Source organism: Cyrtonyx montezumae, unplaced genomic scaffold (genome assembly GCF_038088225.1).
Source record: "Cyrtonyx montezumae isolate F1298 unplaced genomic scaffold, pur_monq_1.0 scaffold_14, whole genome shotgun sequence".
Taxonomy (NCBI): Eukaryota; Metazoa; Chordata; class Aves; order Galliformes; family Odontophoridae; genus Cyrtonyx; species Cyrtonyx montezumae.
The window spans coordinates 2,774,055-2,794,577 of NW_027071870.1; the positions used below are offsets into that span (position 1 = coordinate 2,774,055).

A 20,523-nucleotide genomic window follows, 5' to 3' on the forward strand; every position below is an offset into this window, starting at 1 on the left:
TTAGAAAAGCAATTTATATTCATGTGTTACCTGCATAAGTTCAAATATTTCTTTCTTTGTGCTTTTAGGCTCCAAAAAGAATCCATATGGATAAGAACACTTGAGAATGCGGCGAGTTTTTAGAAGCTCCTGTACTGCATCTTCAATGAATGTGGTATCAGGACAGCCTCCCTCAGCTGGAAGATGATAAAACATTGTGAAAATGTTCTCCTGCTGATGTCAGCATTTCTTTTAGTGTAAGACTTTTCCACCAAAAATGTGCACGTCAGCTGAACTGCTGCAGCACAGCAGCAGGTTCTCAATGAGTATGCAGTCTTCTTACTCTAAGAAGTGAGCACAAAATACTAGCTTCTCTTTTACTAATGTTCCTTTCTCTTTGTTTGGAATACATAAGATTCACTGTACATTTAGCTTTCATCCACTGCTTATGAATTCCAGTACTGGAGGGATCACATCACACAGCAGATTAATGTGAGCTCAATTCAAAATAAAAGGTGAAGCCATAACACATTTGATTCCAAATCAAGTTCACAGTACACAGCAAATACTGTCAAATTCCACTTACTTCCACTGAGAGCTTTACTCAGCTGCTCCATCTTTTCTTTGGCTGTTTTTAGAAGGCGCTGTTCTAACTAGAACAAGAAAATAGAATATGCTATTTTTTTTTAATGAATGAAATGTAAACAAGAATGAGTAAATATGGTTTGTCCCATACCTGGTAGCTAAGTTCATGGTTCTTAAACCTTGTGTAATAGTGCATAAACCTATCCAGTTCCTGAAATCTCCTATGCTTCTTTTCAGCCTGGAAAAGAAGAAAACAAACTAAGACAAATCTAATGGTTTAATTTAACAATCATTGTTAGAAACAATCCCATAACTGAATGTGAATATAACGTGGAGCATTATACACAATGCTGACAAGTGCTATGCACAGAGAGACAAATGTAAGTTCTGAATTCCCAAACCTGAAAATACTCTATAACTAGAGTCAATGCACTGCGTGTATACTGTTTTTAAGCAGACTTTCCAAATGCCAAAATTAAAACATCTTCTGAAATTGAAAGAATTATAAAGTACCAGCACACCCATTTCAGAAAAGGAAACCACGGCACAGGAAAGTAAATTAAATAGTCTCAAGTCAACCAGTGGTTGTTAGCAAAGACAAATGAAGAACCAAATTTATGCTTCTATCCACAAGTAAGTAGTGTTTCCTTTCTGTCTTTTGGTTATATTTAAGGTTCTATTTTCCCATTTAAGACTTTGGTTCAGAAGAATTTTGACTAAACTTACCCTAAACACAAAATTGCAGCCTTAGTTCTGCTTTGTAAGCAAACATATTTATTTGTTACCTCTACTGTCATCTCTTTGGACTGTTCCTCTACATGCTGAATAACCTCATAGCGAGTACATCTGTAATATCCTCCAGTAGAAGAGCTGTGCTTTTTCCATTCTTCTAAGCATATCCAGCAAAAGTCATACTTGCACTTCAGAAAAAAATAGAAAAAAACAGGAAAAAAAAAAAGAAAGAAGCTGATACAATGTAGGTATGCAGTTAAGAAAAACTAGTATCATTCTGAGACCGTCATACTTATGGTCTAAATATAACTGCTGTGGAGCCTTTTTCTTATTTCATGTATTGTAGAAGATCTTGGTTATCCAATCACAGAAGTCAGAATTTTTGTTCCCCAAATGACAAGGTCATGTAGAAGCTACAAGTTAAGCTGTAAGTATATGAAGTAAATCAAATGATAGAGCTGATTAGACCTGTTTAGGGTGTTGTTTTTTTTTTTGTTTTGTTTTGTTTGCTTTTTAAAATACAGTCAAATTTTTAATGTAACACAGAAACTGATAATGAGAAAGGGTGAAATTTAACAACATTCAAAAAGTGGAATTATCAGAAAGTTTAATTTCTCAATCCATAAAATGAAACTAATAGTTTACACATGAATGTGCCTCTGACTGTAAAGCACTCAAAACAAAACACTTATGTAAATGCAATTCTTCAATGGATCATATCTGCATTTTCTTTTGCTGTTGGTTAATCAAAAACGTTCAGCGTTTTGACTTTTTTTTCCAGTTTGGAAAGAAGTGTTTTTCAGAATCCTGGATATTCTCCAGACAGGGAAGAACAGTTTCTCACTCAATCCTAGTCTGTTTGCACAGTGATCAATACCAGTAATTCAAGAGATGTGTTTCTGAAATCTGTTCTCAGCTGCAACCCTGCTGGTATCTTTGTAGTGCAGTGAATGTGAAAAAAATAGTATGACTTAATAATTGCTGTAATGTAGAAAGGGCGTACTTAGCTTCATCTAAGAAATAACTAAAAACATAAGCCTAAAGAAAACAGAAAGCTTAAGTGAAAACCATCTTCACTAATTGTGCAATCATAGAATTGTTTGAGTTGGAAGGGACCTTTAAAGGTTATCTGGTCCAATTCCCCTGTGATGAGCATGGACACCTACAGCTAGATCAGGTGCTCAGAGCACCGTCCAGCCTGACCTTGAATGTCTCTGAGGACAGAGGATGGGGCATCCACCACCTCTCTGGTCATCCTGCTCCAGTGCTTCACCACCCTTATTAGAAAAAATTTCTTTCTTATACCCAGTCTAAATCTCCCCTCTTTTAGATTGAAATAATTTCCCCTTGCACTTTCACAAGGACAATGGTGAACCTCCCGAAGAGCCCAGCAATACACATTTCTTCTCCTGTTTCCAAATAGCAACTAAAAAAATGTGATTACCAGTATTTTGGTCACATGGTGTTTCTGATGTAAAACAGTAATAGTATTAGCAACTACTAAAGCAAGCAACTGAAAACAGAACACAAACTTACAAGAATGATTTAAGTTAAGCCTCTTCTGTGTTTACTGAGTAGAAGGCTATCAACACAGTTAACACATTACCTGTCTTATCCAGGCTTCTCTGCAGTAGAGAAGACTGAACTATTGTTCTCAACTCACACTGAATTCTCAACTGGGTTATTTCAAAACTGGAAGCTGATTATAGATAGATGGGCAAAAGACTATGATTTGGTCAATCCTATTCTGTTTTACTGATGAAGAAGGAAAAATCCTGAAAAACTGAAGCAAAAATTTATGTGAAGTAATAAGAAGCTGTAAATATTATTGTTGGAATTCAATAAATTAAGCCACATTTTTCCAACCTTTGCTAAGTTTAACCTTTCCAGAAATAGCTAGTCCATACCAGATGTGCTAATAAGTAGAGGCTTCATGTGTTCAATGAAATATATTACAATTCCTGCACTGTACTTTTGCTAATGTTGTCTCACCTGTGATGTTGATTTTCTTCTAAAAAGCAATGCAAAGGTATTTCTTCTTGCTATTGTGCTGCACCTTCTCTGTTCTTAAATGCTTTTTGAAGGTGCTTGCTTTTACAAAATAGTAAGATGAGTGCTAAGAATTAAGTAGAAGAAAAGTTGTGCACAAGTCTTGTCTATCACTGCATTGTCTATTAACAATATAATAAAAGGTCACATTATTAAAAAAAAAACCACAAAAAAAACAGTATGAAATACATTGTTCCACAAGCAACAGAACTATGAAAGCTTGATTTCCTATTAATTTGTGTGTATATGGTCCTACTCCAATAATGCCACCTCTCCAAATAGTCTGCCTTTATTATCACTCCACCATATGCATCCTCCAATCTCTCACATCACCAAAAGCCCCCTCAATAACCCAAGGCTCACCCAGTGTTCCAGGACCTTTCTGTAATAACTCTCATTAAACATTCAAAAGCGTGTCCATCTGTTTGGAGTTTGGGTACATCTCCCAAAATCCAGAGTTGTGCTTCACATGCCTCTGCAATCAGCTATCTGTGAGGCTGCAGTGGCTACGGTTTACCAATGGTATGTGCTGCCTGGCCACTGTCTGAACCAAGCAGGAGAGGGAACAGCTGAGCAGGTAGCTGCTGAGTTGGTATTTCAGCCTCTCACTTGGTGGCAGTACAAATTAAGCCTCTGCACAACACAGCTACCAAGTTTCATGAAACCTGCAGTAAATCAATATCTGTGAACTCCCTCCTGTATCTGGTTCAAAGTATGCAGGAGGTTAGAAAACTACTAGAGTTGGGGGAGTGAGAGACAGTGGGACTGCATGAGCCTTGTTGCCTTAGAAACCAGGCTCATAAAACTGCACAGTGCCTGCTTAAATACCAAAATGTGATTCTATCCTTTCTACACCACGGTACATGCTAGCTGGTAAGAAGCAGTCACAACTCTCTACTCACTACATAGTTGGCTTCAGCAGAACTTACTGCAGCAAAGGCTGAAGCTCTTGAACAGATCCTTACTTTAGGAAGAGACAAGGGAGATGTCCTCTGTACCTTGCATCTGAGCCCTGTGATGATCCTGAGGACACCATTCCTTTCCCTCCCCACAAGGCTGAGGGGAGGCAGCTTCTGTTTGCAGAGGTTTCTCCATCACAAAAGGAAGCTGACTGTTTTAGGGACAGTTTAAGCTGTTTATAAGGAACAACATTAAAGAGGAATAGAACTGTGGTTGTCAGCCAGCACTTCAGAATGGTACTAAATTATCTATCCACAACAGAGTTTAGCGGCTGAAGTCTTCTTAAGCCTTAAGCCATACTTAGATTTGAGATTAGCTCAGTGACAGCAACTGCTGCCACATAACTGAAGAGGTTTTGTTACATCCTGAACATGCTGTTACACTGGCTGAACATGAGCTGGCAGCATGCCCAGGCAGCTGAGAAAGCCAATAGCATCCTGGCTTTTATCAGTGGTGTGGTGAGCAGGACTAGGGAAGGGATTGGCCCTCTCTACTCAGCTCTAGTGAGACTGGGCCTTGAGTACTGTGTAGTAGCAAGGAGAGTGGATGGCCAACCACCCTATCTTCAGCTTCTGCCACAAACAGAATATATAATAATCATATAAAGAAAATAAGATCTGAATATCAATGTAGACTGACACATTTCCAGAAGAACGTGTTAGTCTCCATTGCTAAACCTCTCAGGTTTTTATAGGAAGCCAATTATTTCAAATATGTGCAACTTTCTTATTTTTAGTGATCCTCCTCAAAGAGGTATTAGCTGTGGTTATATAGGATATTTTAATGTAAAGAAAAGTATGCTAAATATGCTGTTTTTAACTAATTTGAGAGTGTTCTCAAACAACACTGAACTCATGGGAAGAAATACTCTTATTGTGGTAGCCTAGTTCAAATTAATGACTAATTTTTTGGCTGCTGTCACCAGTAAGTTTGTTTTGGAATTACTCTTTCCTGTCTTTTCGTTCCTACTGTTTAATTAATGTTTACAGTTTTCCATTTAAATTTCTCTGCTTTGTTGCTATATAGAGAAATAATGCAAAAGAAAAATGTAATAAGGCAGAACGTTTAGTAGGCCTTACCATCTTCTGCTAACTGAAAATATTACAGAATCATAGAATCACCAAGGATGGAAAAGACCTCTGAGATCATCCAGTCCAACTGTCCACCTATCATCAATATTTCCCACTAAACCATGTCCCTCAGTATAACATCTAAACATTTTCTGAACACCTCCAGGGACAGTGACTTCATCATCTTCCTGGGCAGCCTGTGCCAATGTCTGACCACTCTCTTGAAGATCTTTCTTAAAGTCCACCCTGAATATCCCCTGGAGCAACTTGAGGCCATTCCCTATTGCTAGTTGTATGGGAAAAGAGGCTGACTCACACCCCACCACAACGTACCTTCAGGCAGTAGTAAAGAGTGATAAGGTCAGCCCTGAGCCTCCTCTTCTCCAGACAGAACAATTATAGTTCCCTCAGCCTCTCCCCATAAGACTTGTGCTCCAGACCCCTCAAAGATTCGTTGCCCTTCTCTGAACAAGCTCCAGGACCTCAGTGTCTTTCTCATGGTGAGAGGCCCAAAACTGAGCACAGTACTCAAAGTGCAGCCTTACCAGTGTTGAGTACAGAGGGACAATCCTGCTGGCAGCGCTATTTCTGATACAAGCCAGGATACCATTGGCCTTCTTGGCCACCTGAGCACACTGCTGGTTCATGTTTAGCTGAGCGTCAAACAGATCTGTTTTCTCTACACAGTCTTCCAGCTACTGTGCCCCAAGCCTGTAGTGTTGCCTGTGGTTGTTGTGGCCAAGTGCAGTACCCAGCACCTGGACTCAGTGAACCCAGCTATCCAGCCTGTCCAAATCCCTTTGCAGGGCCTTCCTACCCCCAAGCAGACTGACACTTCCTCCCAGCTTAGTGTTGTCTGCAAACTCACAGAAGGTGCACTCAATACTCTCATCCAGGTCATCGACAAAGATACTGAACAGGACAGGCCCCACTACCTACCCACTATTCATTCTCTTCTACATTATTAATGATGATTAAACTATCAAGGATTTCTGTTCCCTTAAGTTTCATACTGTATTGCCAAGAGCTATCAGCTGTTTAGGAAATCTTAATAATTACACTGTTCACTTGCCAGCCAAATAAAACTTCACTAAATATGAAACATCTTCTATATATATGTAATCCATTATTTGCAAATTACCTAATTTTTGCAACAGATTCCATTAGACCTTAGGCCTGACATTTCAAAATGTTTGGACCTTTGTGCACCTGAAATGTATATATGACACAACCTGAATTACGTTTTCACAACAAATGGTAAGAAAGGTCTTTTTTACCTTTGCACACTGCATGTGGTTGCAGCCCTCATTCTTCTGAATTGGAGATTTGCAGTTGGCACATGGTTTGGAGTTAGTTAGTAACCACAGGCAGTTGGCAGCATCTTCATATGCCTCACTAACTCCCACAACTTCATGAATGTGACAGGAGGATGTGGACCATGTGAAAACAGAGAAGTTGAAATTACATTTGTTTAATCTTTTGTGAAAATCAGACTAGGATTTACCTATTTCTTGACAGAATATTGTAGTTCTTCATTATATATATTTCTGACACACACATACATATATATATACACATATATATGTATAAAATATACATACTACTCCTGTATAGTGTAGTCTATAGCATACGTAATGCATAGATTATAAAAAAAAAAAAATTGATGTTGTTTGACTAAGCATGGTGCATTTTGAACCTGTGACATTTTCTAGAATAATCCATGAAATAATGAAAAGGCTCTGAATAGTAGTAACCAAGTGAAGTTAGTGTTTATTCAAGTTATTGTACATTTTTCTTGTTTCTGCCTGTCCCACAGAAACCCAAACATTTGTTAGTTGACTCACTATAAGTTATTTAACATGAAGCCATTTTCCACAACTTCCTTGCAATTCATAGTCTATCTTACTACTATTATCACCTATTGCATTTAAATAGTTCTAAAGCACATGAACAACTGCATGAACACAATTAAACAGAAATGCAGATGGGGACAAAGATTTTTAGTTTTGCCCAGAACAAATAAGTTATATTCGGTAATAAATGAAAGAAAAATAAATATGAAGGAAGACTGTAAAAAGAAGGGAGAAGAATTTCATCTGTCTGAAACATGTGCAGATTTATGAGGGAAGAGGTAGGAATGGTTTGAGGATAACAGTCCACCATTACTATGTATGTCAACTGTTAAGTACATATGCAGTTAAAGCATGAAGTTATCCATTTGCTTTTCTTCCTCTTCTTTGTTTTTCAACCAGTGTAGAGTTTTAATTAATGAAACTAAACACTGTCTTTGAAAATAAAAGATAAAAATGAAATATTAATAAATAATAATAATAATAAAAAATAAGAGGTATGACTTACGTTCTTCCGGTTTCATTTCAGATATTTTCTGTAGCCAGTCCTTCCAGGTCTGGCAGTCACAGGGTTCATGTGCTTCACCAAGACATTCCCTGAAAAATTAAGATGTATACACAGTAACTACTTATTTAGAATTAAAGTTGAATTGTTGATTTGGAATTAAAGTTGAAATTGCTTCAAGCTAAAAGATATGGAAACATATCAAATTAACTCAGGAAGATAAAAAGTAATCTTACTATTTTAAAACATTCTTACATCTTAGTTTCTGTGATAAAACTAAATTTAAACTCATTATAAAACAATTATTGAAAACTAGGTAGTTTGCTATACCTAAAATGCATTTTATGTAGAATTAAATGAACCAATTCAGTTGTAATAATTAATCTTTAACTACATTTATGCCGCCAATCTAGAACAAGATCCAAGCCCTTCATTTTGTTTTAAGTGTTTATGAATTTTTCCATCAGTCTCCAAATGAAATGGAAGGGGCTTTCCATGACACAGTGGAGATAAATGAGCTTCTCTTGAGGTTACCACTAGCTTTAAAGATAGCAATCACTACTGTATAGCAACAGTCTGGCTTCCAGATGGCACTTGGGTGTACGTAGATGCATCAGTATGGACTCGAGATTTGTAATAACCCCCTGTTTAACTGGAAAGGTGGCAAACAGCCTCTGACATCTACTGCATCAAACAAAGAAAAAAATTTGATGAAGTATATTTCAGGTAGACTTCAGCTACATCACAACATATGCAAGTTTTCTGCAGATCAAATGATGAACTGCTTTCTGCAGAGCAGATTCTGAAGCTAAATTAATACCCCTCTGATCACTCGTGTCCACATCTTAAGCAGAAACATCTGAACAAAGAAGAGGTTCTGAACAAAGAAAATCTCAGAATGATTTTTTGAAAAGGAATGGAATTTTATGTTTGTCAGAACTGATTAGATTCTGTTGAAGGTGCTATTAAGTAGTGGGTAATGAAAAATCAGTACATTCTGAGGAGCTCTATGTTTAAAAGAAACATTCTTACTTCTACATTGTCTTACTTTTATGAGCAGAGAGGCTAGAGATCTGAAAGATGGAATTCCGTGCTGACAAAACCTCAACTTCTTAGTACGTAACACCACATGATTATCTACAGGTTGGTTGGCATTTTCTAATACAGAGATTCTGAAGAATCAAATCAGTATCCCTTCAAGAATATGGTGATGACGAAGAGACTCAAACTATGAATGTATTTTCTTTTTCTCCAGAGGAACTATAGCTGCACCAGGGTGATTTCACACTAGACAATGGGAAAAATTTCTCTACCAGGAAGGTGGTCAAACACTGGAACAGGCATCCTAGCGGGGTGGTTGATTACTCCTTGTCTGTCAGTGTTCAAGAGGCATTTGGACAATGGACTTAATGAGATGCTTTCACTTTTGGTTAACCCTGAAGTGGTTATGGGGAAAGAGAAGTCACTAAAATCACTACAGTAGACTGACAGGCTCAAGGAACAAGTATGGGCTTTCCCCAGACTTCAGAAAAATATCCCACCAATTTTTTGCTTTTGTTGATAGTGTTCTTGTTCTTTCCCCAGAACTACTGATGTTCTTAAATTATGTTAAGGTTTCCACTTCTTGACCTTGTATCCATCTTAAGACAACAGGAAGACAGTATAAAGCAAGACTGCTGAAAAAGTGAAACAATGATTGGAGTGATCCAGCAAACACAGATAGCTATGTACGTAGCAGAAAATCCTTCAAAGTTCTATTTAAGCTCAAGCTTTTCTGATGTAATTCTACCAAAATTCTGAAAGAGCAAAAACTTGCTGTTTTCTGTCCATAATTCAGAGTATGCCCTAAGTTATACAACATCTATTTATAACATACACAAAAATTCCTCCACTGATACCCCACCTCCCTCAGATAAGAAAATGACAGGTCTTCATGCTACTGATCTGCATCTAGCACAATTAATAGGAAAATATAAACTTTTGCTGCACCCCAGAATACTGATACATTTGTGCATATAAGGTTATTGAATAAATCCAGGAACAGTACAGTCATGTACCACCCCACCTAAATTTTTGCAACATGCTTGGTGCTAAGTAAGACTTTCAATTTTTTATTAATCCCTGGAATAGCAGTGATTATGTGTTTGTGTAGACATAGATAAGTTCTAGCACTAACCAGCAGAAAAGATGTCCCTTTCCACAATCTACAGCAGGAGCTTTTAGCATAGGGAAGCTAAGTGTATCTGATCCTGTTGAACTTGATCCTTGTCTCGTTAGCCTTACTGCTCTTTCACAGCCTGGAATAGGACACCATTTAATAGCAGGATTATTTTCAACAAAGGCCTGAAGAAAAAAGCAAAAAAAAGAAAAAGAAAATATTTTAACAGAGAAGATCATATTTAATCACTGATACAAAACAATCCATCATCATAATCTTTCTTTGAAGAAACAAAGCCAAAAAAGCATAACGACAATCATAGCTACTTTGATAAACTTAAAAATAGTTACCAAAAAGGGAATAATTTACTCTCCATCTAAGAAATAGTATCAAAAAGTGTTCAAACAGTACTCCAGAGTGTTCAAACAGTACTCCAGACTTAGGCTAAGATCCAAATGACTTATATTCCACACAAAAAGTTAATGCGTGCAAGTCAATACCTCTGTGATATGGCTTACTCTAAACTTCCACTATATATGCACTAGCATGCTCATTAACAGAACTGATTCTTGTCATTGAAAACAAATAAAATCTTATTTATTAAAACAAAATCCACAATACATAAACTTGATATCAGAACTATAAAAGCTCAGAACAAGAATTGCCCCGAGAGGTTGTGGATGCTCCATCCCTGCAAGCATTCAAGGCAAGGCTGGATGTAGCTCTAAGCTGCCTGGTCTAGTGGTTGGTGACCCTGTGCATGGCAGGGGGGTTGAAACTAGAGGAGCTTTAAAGTCGTTTTTCAACCCAGGCCATTCTATGATTCAGGGCGTTACCTACAAACTTTTTTTTTTTTTAATATTGCAGGTCTTCTTTCATAAAACTTTTATTAAAAAACTGAGGTGGAAAACCCTCAGAAGACTTTCAATACTTCCCTTCAAAACAGTGCTGATAACCAGTCACTTTAAAGATGAAGATGTAAAGGTTAATCAGATCAGGATATTTTATTTTTACCACACTGTGTAAGACTTTAATAAAGAGGCTTCCCATACACGGAAGTATTTTATTGTAAATGTAAAAAGAAAACCTTCCTGCTTTCTCTGGTCCTGCCACCGATAACGTAACACATTATCTAGCTTACTAGTACACACAGTATGAAAGAAAAAAAGATGAATTATAAGATTGTTCTTAAAAATAATGGAAATATACAAAAAGTCAAATGACAATCAAATCTAGGCTCCCTTTTTTAAAATATATATAGAAATTGTATCAAGCATTGGATGGAAATAAAAATAAATAATTCACTTGCATTAATATTTTTAGCTGAAAATAGCCAGTACTTATGCATGGAATCAGTCTCTTGGTAATAAAAACCATCCAGAAACCGTTAAAAATTTTAGACCTCCAACACAAACAAATGTATCAGATTAAAAGCTTCAAATATTTTTTTACAGACATTAGATTGATCAAATAATGTTATTAATACTACATTAGTTAATACATTGTGAAAATACCACATTTGTGCTTTAGGAATAATATAACGTTCTTTCTGTTTTTCTCAGTGGCAATCGAACATTCATACTGTGGCATAGAAGACAGACAGTAATTCAGTGTACGTATTAATTTATTAAGTCCAAGAGGGAAGCTTGCAGATATACTGCAACATTTCACATGGAGGCTGTATAGTACTTTTAATAAAAAGAAATACATCTTGAGAGTACAGGAACAGTTTGACAATTTACCTTAATGTCAAATTGAAGGTATCTTTTGTCCATCTCCTTGGAAACCACACTTTCTATGATGTCTACAGGCACAAGCTGGAAACAATCATACGCTGGGCAAAAAATGTTGTGAGCTTCACCCTCTTGAATTTTCAGATTCAAAAATCTGCCAGAATTATGTCAGTCAGTATTTGTGAATAAAAAGTAAAAATTAAAAGGCTACTAAATTCTTTACACCAGGTTCATATATATTCAAATTACTCGAATTTTAAACAAGGAATAGGACATATCCCTATCACCTCAAAAGGACTACAGATTTAATGAATAGCATTATTAAAAACACTATCATGGTTCAGAAGAGAGCATCATCAACTACACATAGCCCTCTGCGTCTGTAGTTTCCATCTTTGCCATTTCTCGGAGGCTCCTATGCAGTGTTTAATTAAACTGAGCATTACTTCTAACTTAAATAAGATATGGAACGTATAACTGTAATTAACCAAAGAATGATATACAATTAATTTTTCATCTGTGCTAGTCAAAGCAATTCTGCTCTTTCTAAACCAAGACGTTTATTGTCGTTAAGCCCTAGAAATGAAGGACAGAAGAAGCTCAGAAATCTGCTGAAAACTGGGCTATAACTCATAGCACTATTTAGTTTAATTGCTAATATTTGTGAATGCTCATCTGAAGGACAGGTATTTGTAAGTTAGTCATCTGGAGTCCTTAAATAGTTACAGTAGAGAGATATTTGTGTTCCTTACGTTCATCTTAAAATGGGATAGCTCAGTTCTGCCTACTCACCATGTAACAGAAACGTCTGGCTCAGAAAGATGAACCACTCTTGATAATGCCATCATGAACACCTGGTTGACATTGCACTGCAGTTCTGAGTGCACACACAAATCACAGTATGCGTAGGCCAGTACTCAAATTAGAAGCACCATGTCAAGCCAGGGATCTCTTCATAGCTTCTAAATTACTGCATAACTACTTACAAAATAACAGGAGTATGACCATTAATTCTCTGAATACTGAAAAAAAAAAAGCTCACCTTCTAAAACATCATACAGAGAAAGTGCTCTCCTTAACATAGGAGAATGGGTTCACACAAATTGGGCTAATCTGCAGTTGGATTAGCTATGCTGACATGTCTCTGTGAAACAAGACCCTGTAGTGGTACAGTGCAGCACAACCTCTTGAGTGAGGAAATGAATAAAAAAAACACAGCATGGAGCTATCATTATTCCTAAGTTGTTTTCTTTTCACCAGCATGACTATGGGCTTAAATTGTGTAGTAATGAGTGCATTACATTAACTGAGCAATTAAGATAAAGCCACTCTCCACTCTCCAGTTATTAACTCTCAATGTAAGAAAATATTTTAATAACTTTTCTGACTGGAAACGGATTTACGATGCCCTAAGTCAGTATGCTGAACTAAGAGATGGAATTAAGCACGTGCTTAACTTAGTGTGTAGCCTATTGCCACCACCACACACACAGCGAGCAAATCAAGAGTAGGCCCATTCATACACTTGAAGGCTAAAACAGTTGATGGGTCACTTTGAATGATAGCTTAAAATACTTAATAGGATGAAAGCAGCAGCTCCCTGAAATCCAGGCAGTTTAACATCTCCATCTTTCCCTCTTCAAAACAGGGAAGATGAGCTTCTCAAAATACGGAAAAGCACATGTACTTACGCCTCCCAGCATGCTCTGCAGAAGTCATGCCCACAAGGCATATCCACCGGGTCTTCAAACACAGAAATATTACACATACAAATGTCACACTGTAGATGAAAAAATACTTCAGATTAAGAAATACCCTAAAGCTTTTCATATTATTATAGCAGGACATACTGGGCTGGAAAATCTCAGCAAAAAAAAACAAAAACAACCAAAACAGCGTGCTACAGGGAAAAAAATTTAACTGCAGCCAGAAAAAAAAGTCATTTAGGTTATAGAAATAGCTTAGAAATAGATATGAGAAAGATTCCATATCTCTTTTTCTATGCCTCCCTATCCAAACACCACAGTTTGGGGTGCCTTCTGTCATATCCTCCGCCACAGCAAATGCTTCGTGGTGCAGACTGCTGAGATCTCAGTTCTAGAGGAAAATGGGCCTTGTAGTTTTCATGAGATTCATAGGCAGCCATTAGTGGAGTTTGGAAATACTAAGTACTTCTTGTAGCCTCTCATCTCTAACAGTTGGGTCCAAATCCCAAAGGAACAATTTGGTTGTGCAAGAGCAGCAACTATTTTAAGTATTAAAAACAGATTAATATGGAGAGTGTTACACTGAGGTTTGCAATCAAAATAAACAGATGAAACTAGAAATATTCCAACAGAACTCACCACTGCTTAATTTTATACCACTATGTACTGTAGAAAAAATAATATATGGAATATTGAGGCCCTTACTGAGAATATTTTTAAAATAGAGATGATGTTACTCATTGCTTACAGTTAGACATGAAGATAAGTATTTCATGTTCTTGAAAGACTATAAGCAGACTCTTCTTTCCATTGGAACAAGGATTTAATGAAAGTTTACTTCAACTTTCAATACATTAGATGCACAATATGTACGTAGGAAAGCATTTCAAGAAAATTAGCCTGTGGTCACTTTTAAAATATACTTGTCTTAAAGCCAAAACCAAACCAAACCAAGCTGCTTTTAAAGTGCAAACCTTGATGAAGGAATTTACTGTTGTTTCAGATGCTCCAGCTTACTGTCTTGACAAAATTGAATATCTTAGAAGTTGACTGTGCATCAAAACTGTTCTCTACTAAATTTTTATGTGTTTAAATTATGACTAAAACATACCTTTAAAATAAGGAAGCTAAGGAAGATAAGTTCAGAATGTCGAGTATAGAACTTTCTGGAACAGTTTTAATAGGATGAAAATGCAAAAGATGAAAGGAGCATTATAACTCGTGTTTTCATTGTATCTACTTTTATTCTTCGTTTGTCTGCCAGTATGCGTGACTTTCTAGAAGTATGTATCATTTCACAAACAACATTTTCAAAATATTATTTTGAAAGCTTTTAGCAAGTTTTGTATCAAACAGAATGACTAAGTGTATAAATCTGGATTTGGATTTTGATATATCAGATGTAGAACACCAGTCATGATCTAGCCTGCACTGTTGGCTTAAGGACCATAAATGACAACAGAAAACAACACAATGTATGACTGAATGCATGCAATCTTTAATTACACATTCTAATTTGGGAAATATCCCTACACAATATTTCACTGCTAGTATAAGTAAGTGTACGATAACATCAGTCCATGTAGTTTCTTTTCCAACATTTTACATTTAAAGAAATAAAATGTTTACATGCAGGAATACAAATTTTTTATTTTATGATGAGATGTGGAGATGATCCTTTTGTAAGGCTTCATATAATCTAGAAAAAATGCTTAGGTCACGAAGCAGAAGTGTTATAATGTTGCAGCTGTGGATTATTAAAAAGAGAATTCTGTCCTCCAAAAGAACCACAGTGATTTTAATGAAAGGCACTTTCATATTTCAAATTTGCAATAGCCTTTTAAACTGCTTGATGCAGCCCACACATAGTAAAAGTAATTGTAAGCTTACAGTACACTAGTGGGCTGACATTTCAAAACGCAGACAAAGAGAATTTTGTTTTCCAGTGAAAAAAATTTCTGAAGGCATGGTTCACAGAACTGGGTATATTCAGGAAAATGGATACGATGAAAGTGAACATCTTGAGAAGTATGAGATGAGAAGCTCAAATGCAGCGATGGGATTATATCTGGTTAAACTCTGCTTTGTCAGACTAGGTGAAAAGAGTCCTTATCATTAGCCACATGCTCAATTGTGCTATGATATAGCATGTTTAAAGTGTTAAGTTTCTCTGATCACCAGTTCTCGAAAAAAAAACACAAAACCCCTTTGTATCTTTGTAAACTTATTTTTCAAAGGCGATGACAATGTTCATGTAGGTGTGCTATGTTTAGATCCAGGCTCTTCTACCCTGTTAGTTTCAGATCTATTTATACACTTACCACAGCTGTCTCGATGTCTCCCGGTGACGGGCTGATTTCATCAGGGGAAGTTACAGAGGAGCGAGTAGTGCGGGGAGTTCTTGGGGAAGGCAGCGTATCCCACGCGTTGTACCCACTCGGAGGGGGAGTGGGCATCTGAACCCCCGAGCGCTGGCAGCAGTTCTCTGGATTAGACATCCATGCCTCAAGCAACTTCTCCCTGTCCCAGTCTTCAATAAATAGACAGACACAGGAAATTATACAGCTGATGATGCTTGAAATCTATTTTGTAACTGCATCCACCAAAGAATATATATGTGCTACACTAAAAAAATTAGAAATAAATACAATTAAGGAAATGCAGGTGTGAATTTTCCCATTTACTTACAAAGAAGAACTAGTGAAATAAGCATTACTGTGTATGAAGACCTTAAAACTATTACAGATCTTTCATAATCATTGTTTGAAATGTTTTTAGTCTCTGGTTCCTAAGATTTATACCAAAGTATAATTACTTACAAACAGTAGTTTTTTCCTATGAAAAATAATTAGAAGTTCTCATTTAAATATATCAAATATCTGCATTGATTTGAATTTTAAGCCACGTACAATACTCACAGTATCAGATGAAATAGAATTTCAAGAGGAAACAAATTTTCCATTGTTTCCTATCACTCAAATCAATCTTTCGAAGTTGGTTTTGTTTGTTTGTTCATTTCCTTTTATCTTAGTTACTCACACTGGAAACTCATTTTTATTAACCAAAAGATCTATGTTGTTTTTATTGAATTTTATCATAGACAGGGGAGAAGATAAATAGTATTTCTATGCTATGTTAAAACTGAAATAAGATACATGTACTCTTAGCACTGACCTTAGTAAAAATATCATCACTGTCAAGTAATGACTGCTTCCTCCTTTCTAATAAGAAAATACCCTTGATAGGATATACTAATCAGATGCTTACTTATCTAAGCTAAAGCACATATTGAGTTAAATTCATTTAATTTATTTGAAGCTTCAGCATATACAAACTTGAGTAATTAGAAATCTTATTAGTATTTTGCATATTACCATGGCTACATAGACTTTAAGAGGGAAGCACGCTGATGCTAACATACACATGAAATTTACCACAAGTTTTTTTGAGTTCCTTTGTAGTGCAACTTTAAAATTAGCCAGGGTTAAGACATGCTACTAAATGGTTTCCATTGTGTTTTCTTTGCTACATTATGAGTTTAAGTAAAATATGAAATAGTTATATTTGCTGTATTGCCTCTCCTTTATCCTGAAATCTATTACTTTAGCATGAAATAAGAGAGAAACAGGAACAATGTTGAAAAACTACATATGGAAAAATTGAAAACTTCTTAAACCTCCCAAAATACACACTTAATTCTTGCAGTCATGTCAGTAAATTGATACAGTTGCATAACAAATGAAAGCATTTTAGATGGATTAAATATTACATCTTTAATCTACTATTTTCCAAAAATTAAAAAATTTAAAAAATGCTCTTCACACATCAGGTGTGAATTAACACATCACATTATCTTTTATGCAGTTCAAGATTTAACACAAAAACATTGCAGTTTGGCATTTGGTGTTTCCAGTTGTCTCGTGCTTTGGAAATAGCTCCATTATTCCCTTTACTAGGCTAAACCACTTCTCTATTTTCAAACAAAAAGAAATTTTGTTTGAATAATTTCTACCATATGATCATAGCTACAGGCAAAATAGCTGACTTTCTCATGACTTGCAGAAGAGCGTGTGTTTTTCACCACACTGGTCAATTGCATTAAGTTACAGCTACCTCACGTAGGCAACATCAGTGGATGACCTTTGCAGTGCAAACTGATTTCTTCTCAACTTTCAATTTCTGCTCACCAGATGCTGGCAGGCATTTCTGAACACTTCACATCAACCTCACTGCTGTTGGATTCACTATGAACTGCGCTGCCAATGTGAACAGCAGTGTCACCATTTTCTTCTTCAGAGTATGCAGGGCACAAAACATGCCTACTCTCTTAGTAAAGCATTTAGTTGTATTTAGCACTAATGACATTTTCTGAGAACACAAAGTAACATCCAAATATTGTACACATAAATACCCAAAAGAATTATCACTAAAAGGCATGTGTGCAAAGACTGCCTTAAATATGATCACGCTGGCACTGAAAATCACTGGCATAAGTTCATGGTGGCTTTAATACTGTGGTAAAAGGAATGTAAACTACTGAAAATAATGGAGATAAGCATACGGTACCATGCCTACTCATAAAAGCCATATTTTGTGTTTATAAGAGTATTTTCTTATTTCATTTTTTCCACTCTTCTATTTTTACAGAGAACCCACAAAAATAACAGGGCTTAAAAACTTAATCCAGCATGATAAGTGATAAGCATGGAAACCATTAACTGCCTGATTAGTCTCTTTGGCATACAGTAAAAATGTGGATGCTTCTGGAAGTAAGTTTTGGATGGCTGAATTAAATCCTAAAGCTTCCACTGAGCTTCAGAGAGATACTTTTGTCTGGAGTGAGCTCACTGAATTTTGACAAACCCAGCTTCAGTGACACAAGAGCACAGAATTATTTCATTGACATTAAACTAGTTACAAATACACAAAAGGAAGCTACACCCTGTCTTTAGAGGGTAGCTATTAAAATCCTTAAAAGGAAATACCAGGCATTAAAACTCAAGGCCATTTCCAAACTTTACAACGATCAAACTGGTTTTTATTGTGGCAGAAACTAAAGAAAAATCATTTTCAATTCAGTTTTATACACAAGCATGTAACAGCAGAATGCTGTGTTCTAATAAAAATAGGAAAAATGAATTTCAATTTGGACTTTTTTTGATATATAAAACCATGGAGGTTCTACTTCTGTGTCTCTCACTAAAGTAGAAAAGCTATATTTCTCCATGTTGCTGAAGTGAAAATATTTTCCATTGTATTTCCTAGTTTGAATCACTTCCTTATCAACTTTCCTGTCTGCCTCCATGCTGCAGATGTACTTCTTTCTGAAACACTGTGTGAAGTACATCCTGTTATTCGATTAACCATTACTTCTCTTTTTCCTGGGAATAAAAAGTGAACACATTCACAAGTGTAATTTTGATTTTGCTGAAAACAGTCTTTTTTTTTTCCCAATCTTTAAAGTTTTGTATTACCATGTGCCCGGAGAAGAGCTTCTGCAGTAAAGAGTGGTGCTTGAAGCATGTCAGCAGTTTCCACTATCAGCATATCTTTAAGCCTCCGCAGATCCTGAAGTCTTAGCCCCTCATATGGCTTTGAGAAGGAGGAGAAAGATAATTTACATCTAGCAGTGTTTCCTCTAATTCTACATTAAAATGTAAACATTCAAAGCACTATTACGATAATTATCTCAACTGTACAGCAAGTTGTGACAAAATTTATTTATTGTGCAAACCAAAGACCATGCAAAGCTATATAAAAACACTGTCATTTTGCAGCACTGTAGTGACTTTTGTACAATCCAAAATCCAGAAGACAGTATTTCCAGAGTATTGTTATAACTGTAGGTCACATTCAAATTATGAACTAGCCTAATATTAACACTCTCATTCTTCTTTTCCCTTCCCACTCCCCTTTCAAAAAAGCTGGATTTCTATTGAATACAACTGAATTTTGAAGTGATTAAAACTCAGATACTGAGACATGCATGAGAATGCATGACTAGATTTAAACTAAGGACTTCAGGGAAGACAGGTTATCAGGTCAGTATATGTTGCACGCAGATCCTCTGACTTTATGCACAAACTGAGTGAGAAGCATTAACTTTGCATTCATCAGGAGGAGGATATATTGAGACATTAGAGAGTAAGAAGAGAGAAGTTTATGAACAGAATCAGGTCTTTGGAGGCAATATCTACCTTCACAGAAGTAGAGAGGTCAGTATAAGACTGAGCAGAAATGCAATTAGAGGCTGGGGACAAAGATGTTAAAATTCTTCTTGAGAAACAGAGGCCACGCTTTGATAGCACGTCACTGTCAGAGGTAATTGCCAGCTTCCTGGTCTGGATTTGCATCCCCTCATTACAGCATTAACAGAAAGTCAAAATCAAAGGACAAAAAGAAATAACTTCAGGATACTGATCTAGTTCCAGCCAGGATACTGGAGATGCATGCACACGTTTTGCAGAAACGTTTTTAAAAACAACAAAGGAAGAACATGATAGTAAGCAATATACTTGTTAGTTCTAGTCAGAGGAAATGCTCAAAAGGCAGAAAACAAGTGGGAGGATACATAAAGAGAACAGATACTGAAAGGTTTTGTAAAAAACTTACTCTTAGATGCACTGGTTTAATTTACATAAGCAAAAGGAAACAAAAGATTTAAAGCATTTGAGGTAACACTGATTTGTGCTCAGGACTAATTAGGAATTGGGGAGCCAAACAGCAGCTGTCTTTACCAATTTGGGAAGAAAGGACACAGAATAGCAATAATAGCAGATAATGACACTTCAGACTACACATTGTTATTACTTACTGTGTTATATATTGACTCTACGTAGAGCGTATTTCAGGACCATTCAGTATACATGCAGGTAATATGCAAATGCACAAGCAAACACACACAAAACAGAAGACTGATTCTGTCCTTGGAAGCTGACAATCTAAGTAAAATCATGCTGTACACAAGCAGAAAGCATAAAAGATGGGAAGAAATGCACAGCCTCAACTTCTAAATGTTTTTACTCTTCTGCGACATCTACTCTAAAAACAGAACATGCTTCCTATATTCTGGATACCACAGTAAACTTTGTAAAATGCATCTAAAAGCATAACTGACTCCCCCAGAGACTTCTTCTCTTAGCTCGGTAGTAGTATTAACAGGAACTTCTTATTGCTGGTGACACAAGAATAATGCT

The 20,523-nt window shown here is 36.3% G+C and overlaps 1 protein-coding gene across 5 annotated transcripts in view; it reads right to left on the reverse strand.

The window, feature by feature from the left end:
* ANKIB1 (ankyrin repeat and IBR domain containing 1) overlaps positions 1 to 20,523 on the reverse strand; it is an 80,900-nt gene that overhangs the window by 8,121 nt on the left and 52,256 nt on the right. For all 5 annotated transcript variants that reach the window (XM_065731256.1, XM_065731255.1, XM_065731257.1 and 2 more), the window contains exons 5-15: positions 18,802 to 18,919; positions 15,649 to 15,857; positions 13,313 to 13,401; positions 11,631 to 11,775; positions 9,907 to 10,073; positions 7,734 to 7,822; positions 6,653 to 6,783; positions 1,350 to 1,484; positions 716 to 802; positions 566 to 632; positions 31 to 176 (exon numbers count right to left, since the gene is read on the reverse strand). In XM_065731256.1, the coding sequence (XP_065587328.1) occupies positions 31 to 176; positions 566 to 632; positions 716 to 802; positions 1,350 to 1,484; positions 6,653 to 6,783; positions 7,734 to 7,822; positions 9,907 to 10,073; positions 11,631 to 11,775; positions 13,313 to 13,401; positions 15,649 to 15,857; positions 18,802 to 18,919 (1,383 nt within the window). The remainder of the gene's footprint in view (positions 1 to 30; positions 177 to 565; positions 633 to 715; positions 803 to 1,349; positions 1,485 to 6,652; positions 6,784 to 7,733; positions 7,823 to 9,906; positions 10,074 to 11,630; positions 11,776 to 13,312; positions 13,402 to 15,648; positions 15,858 to 18,801; positions 18,920 to 20,523) is intronic.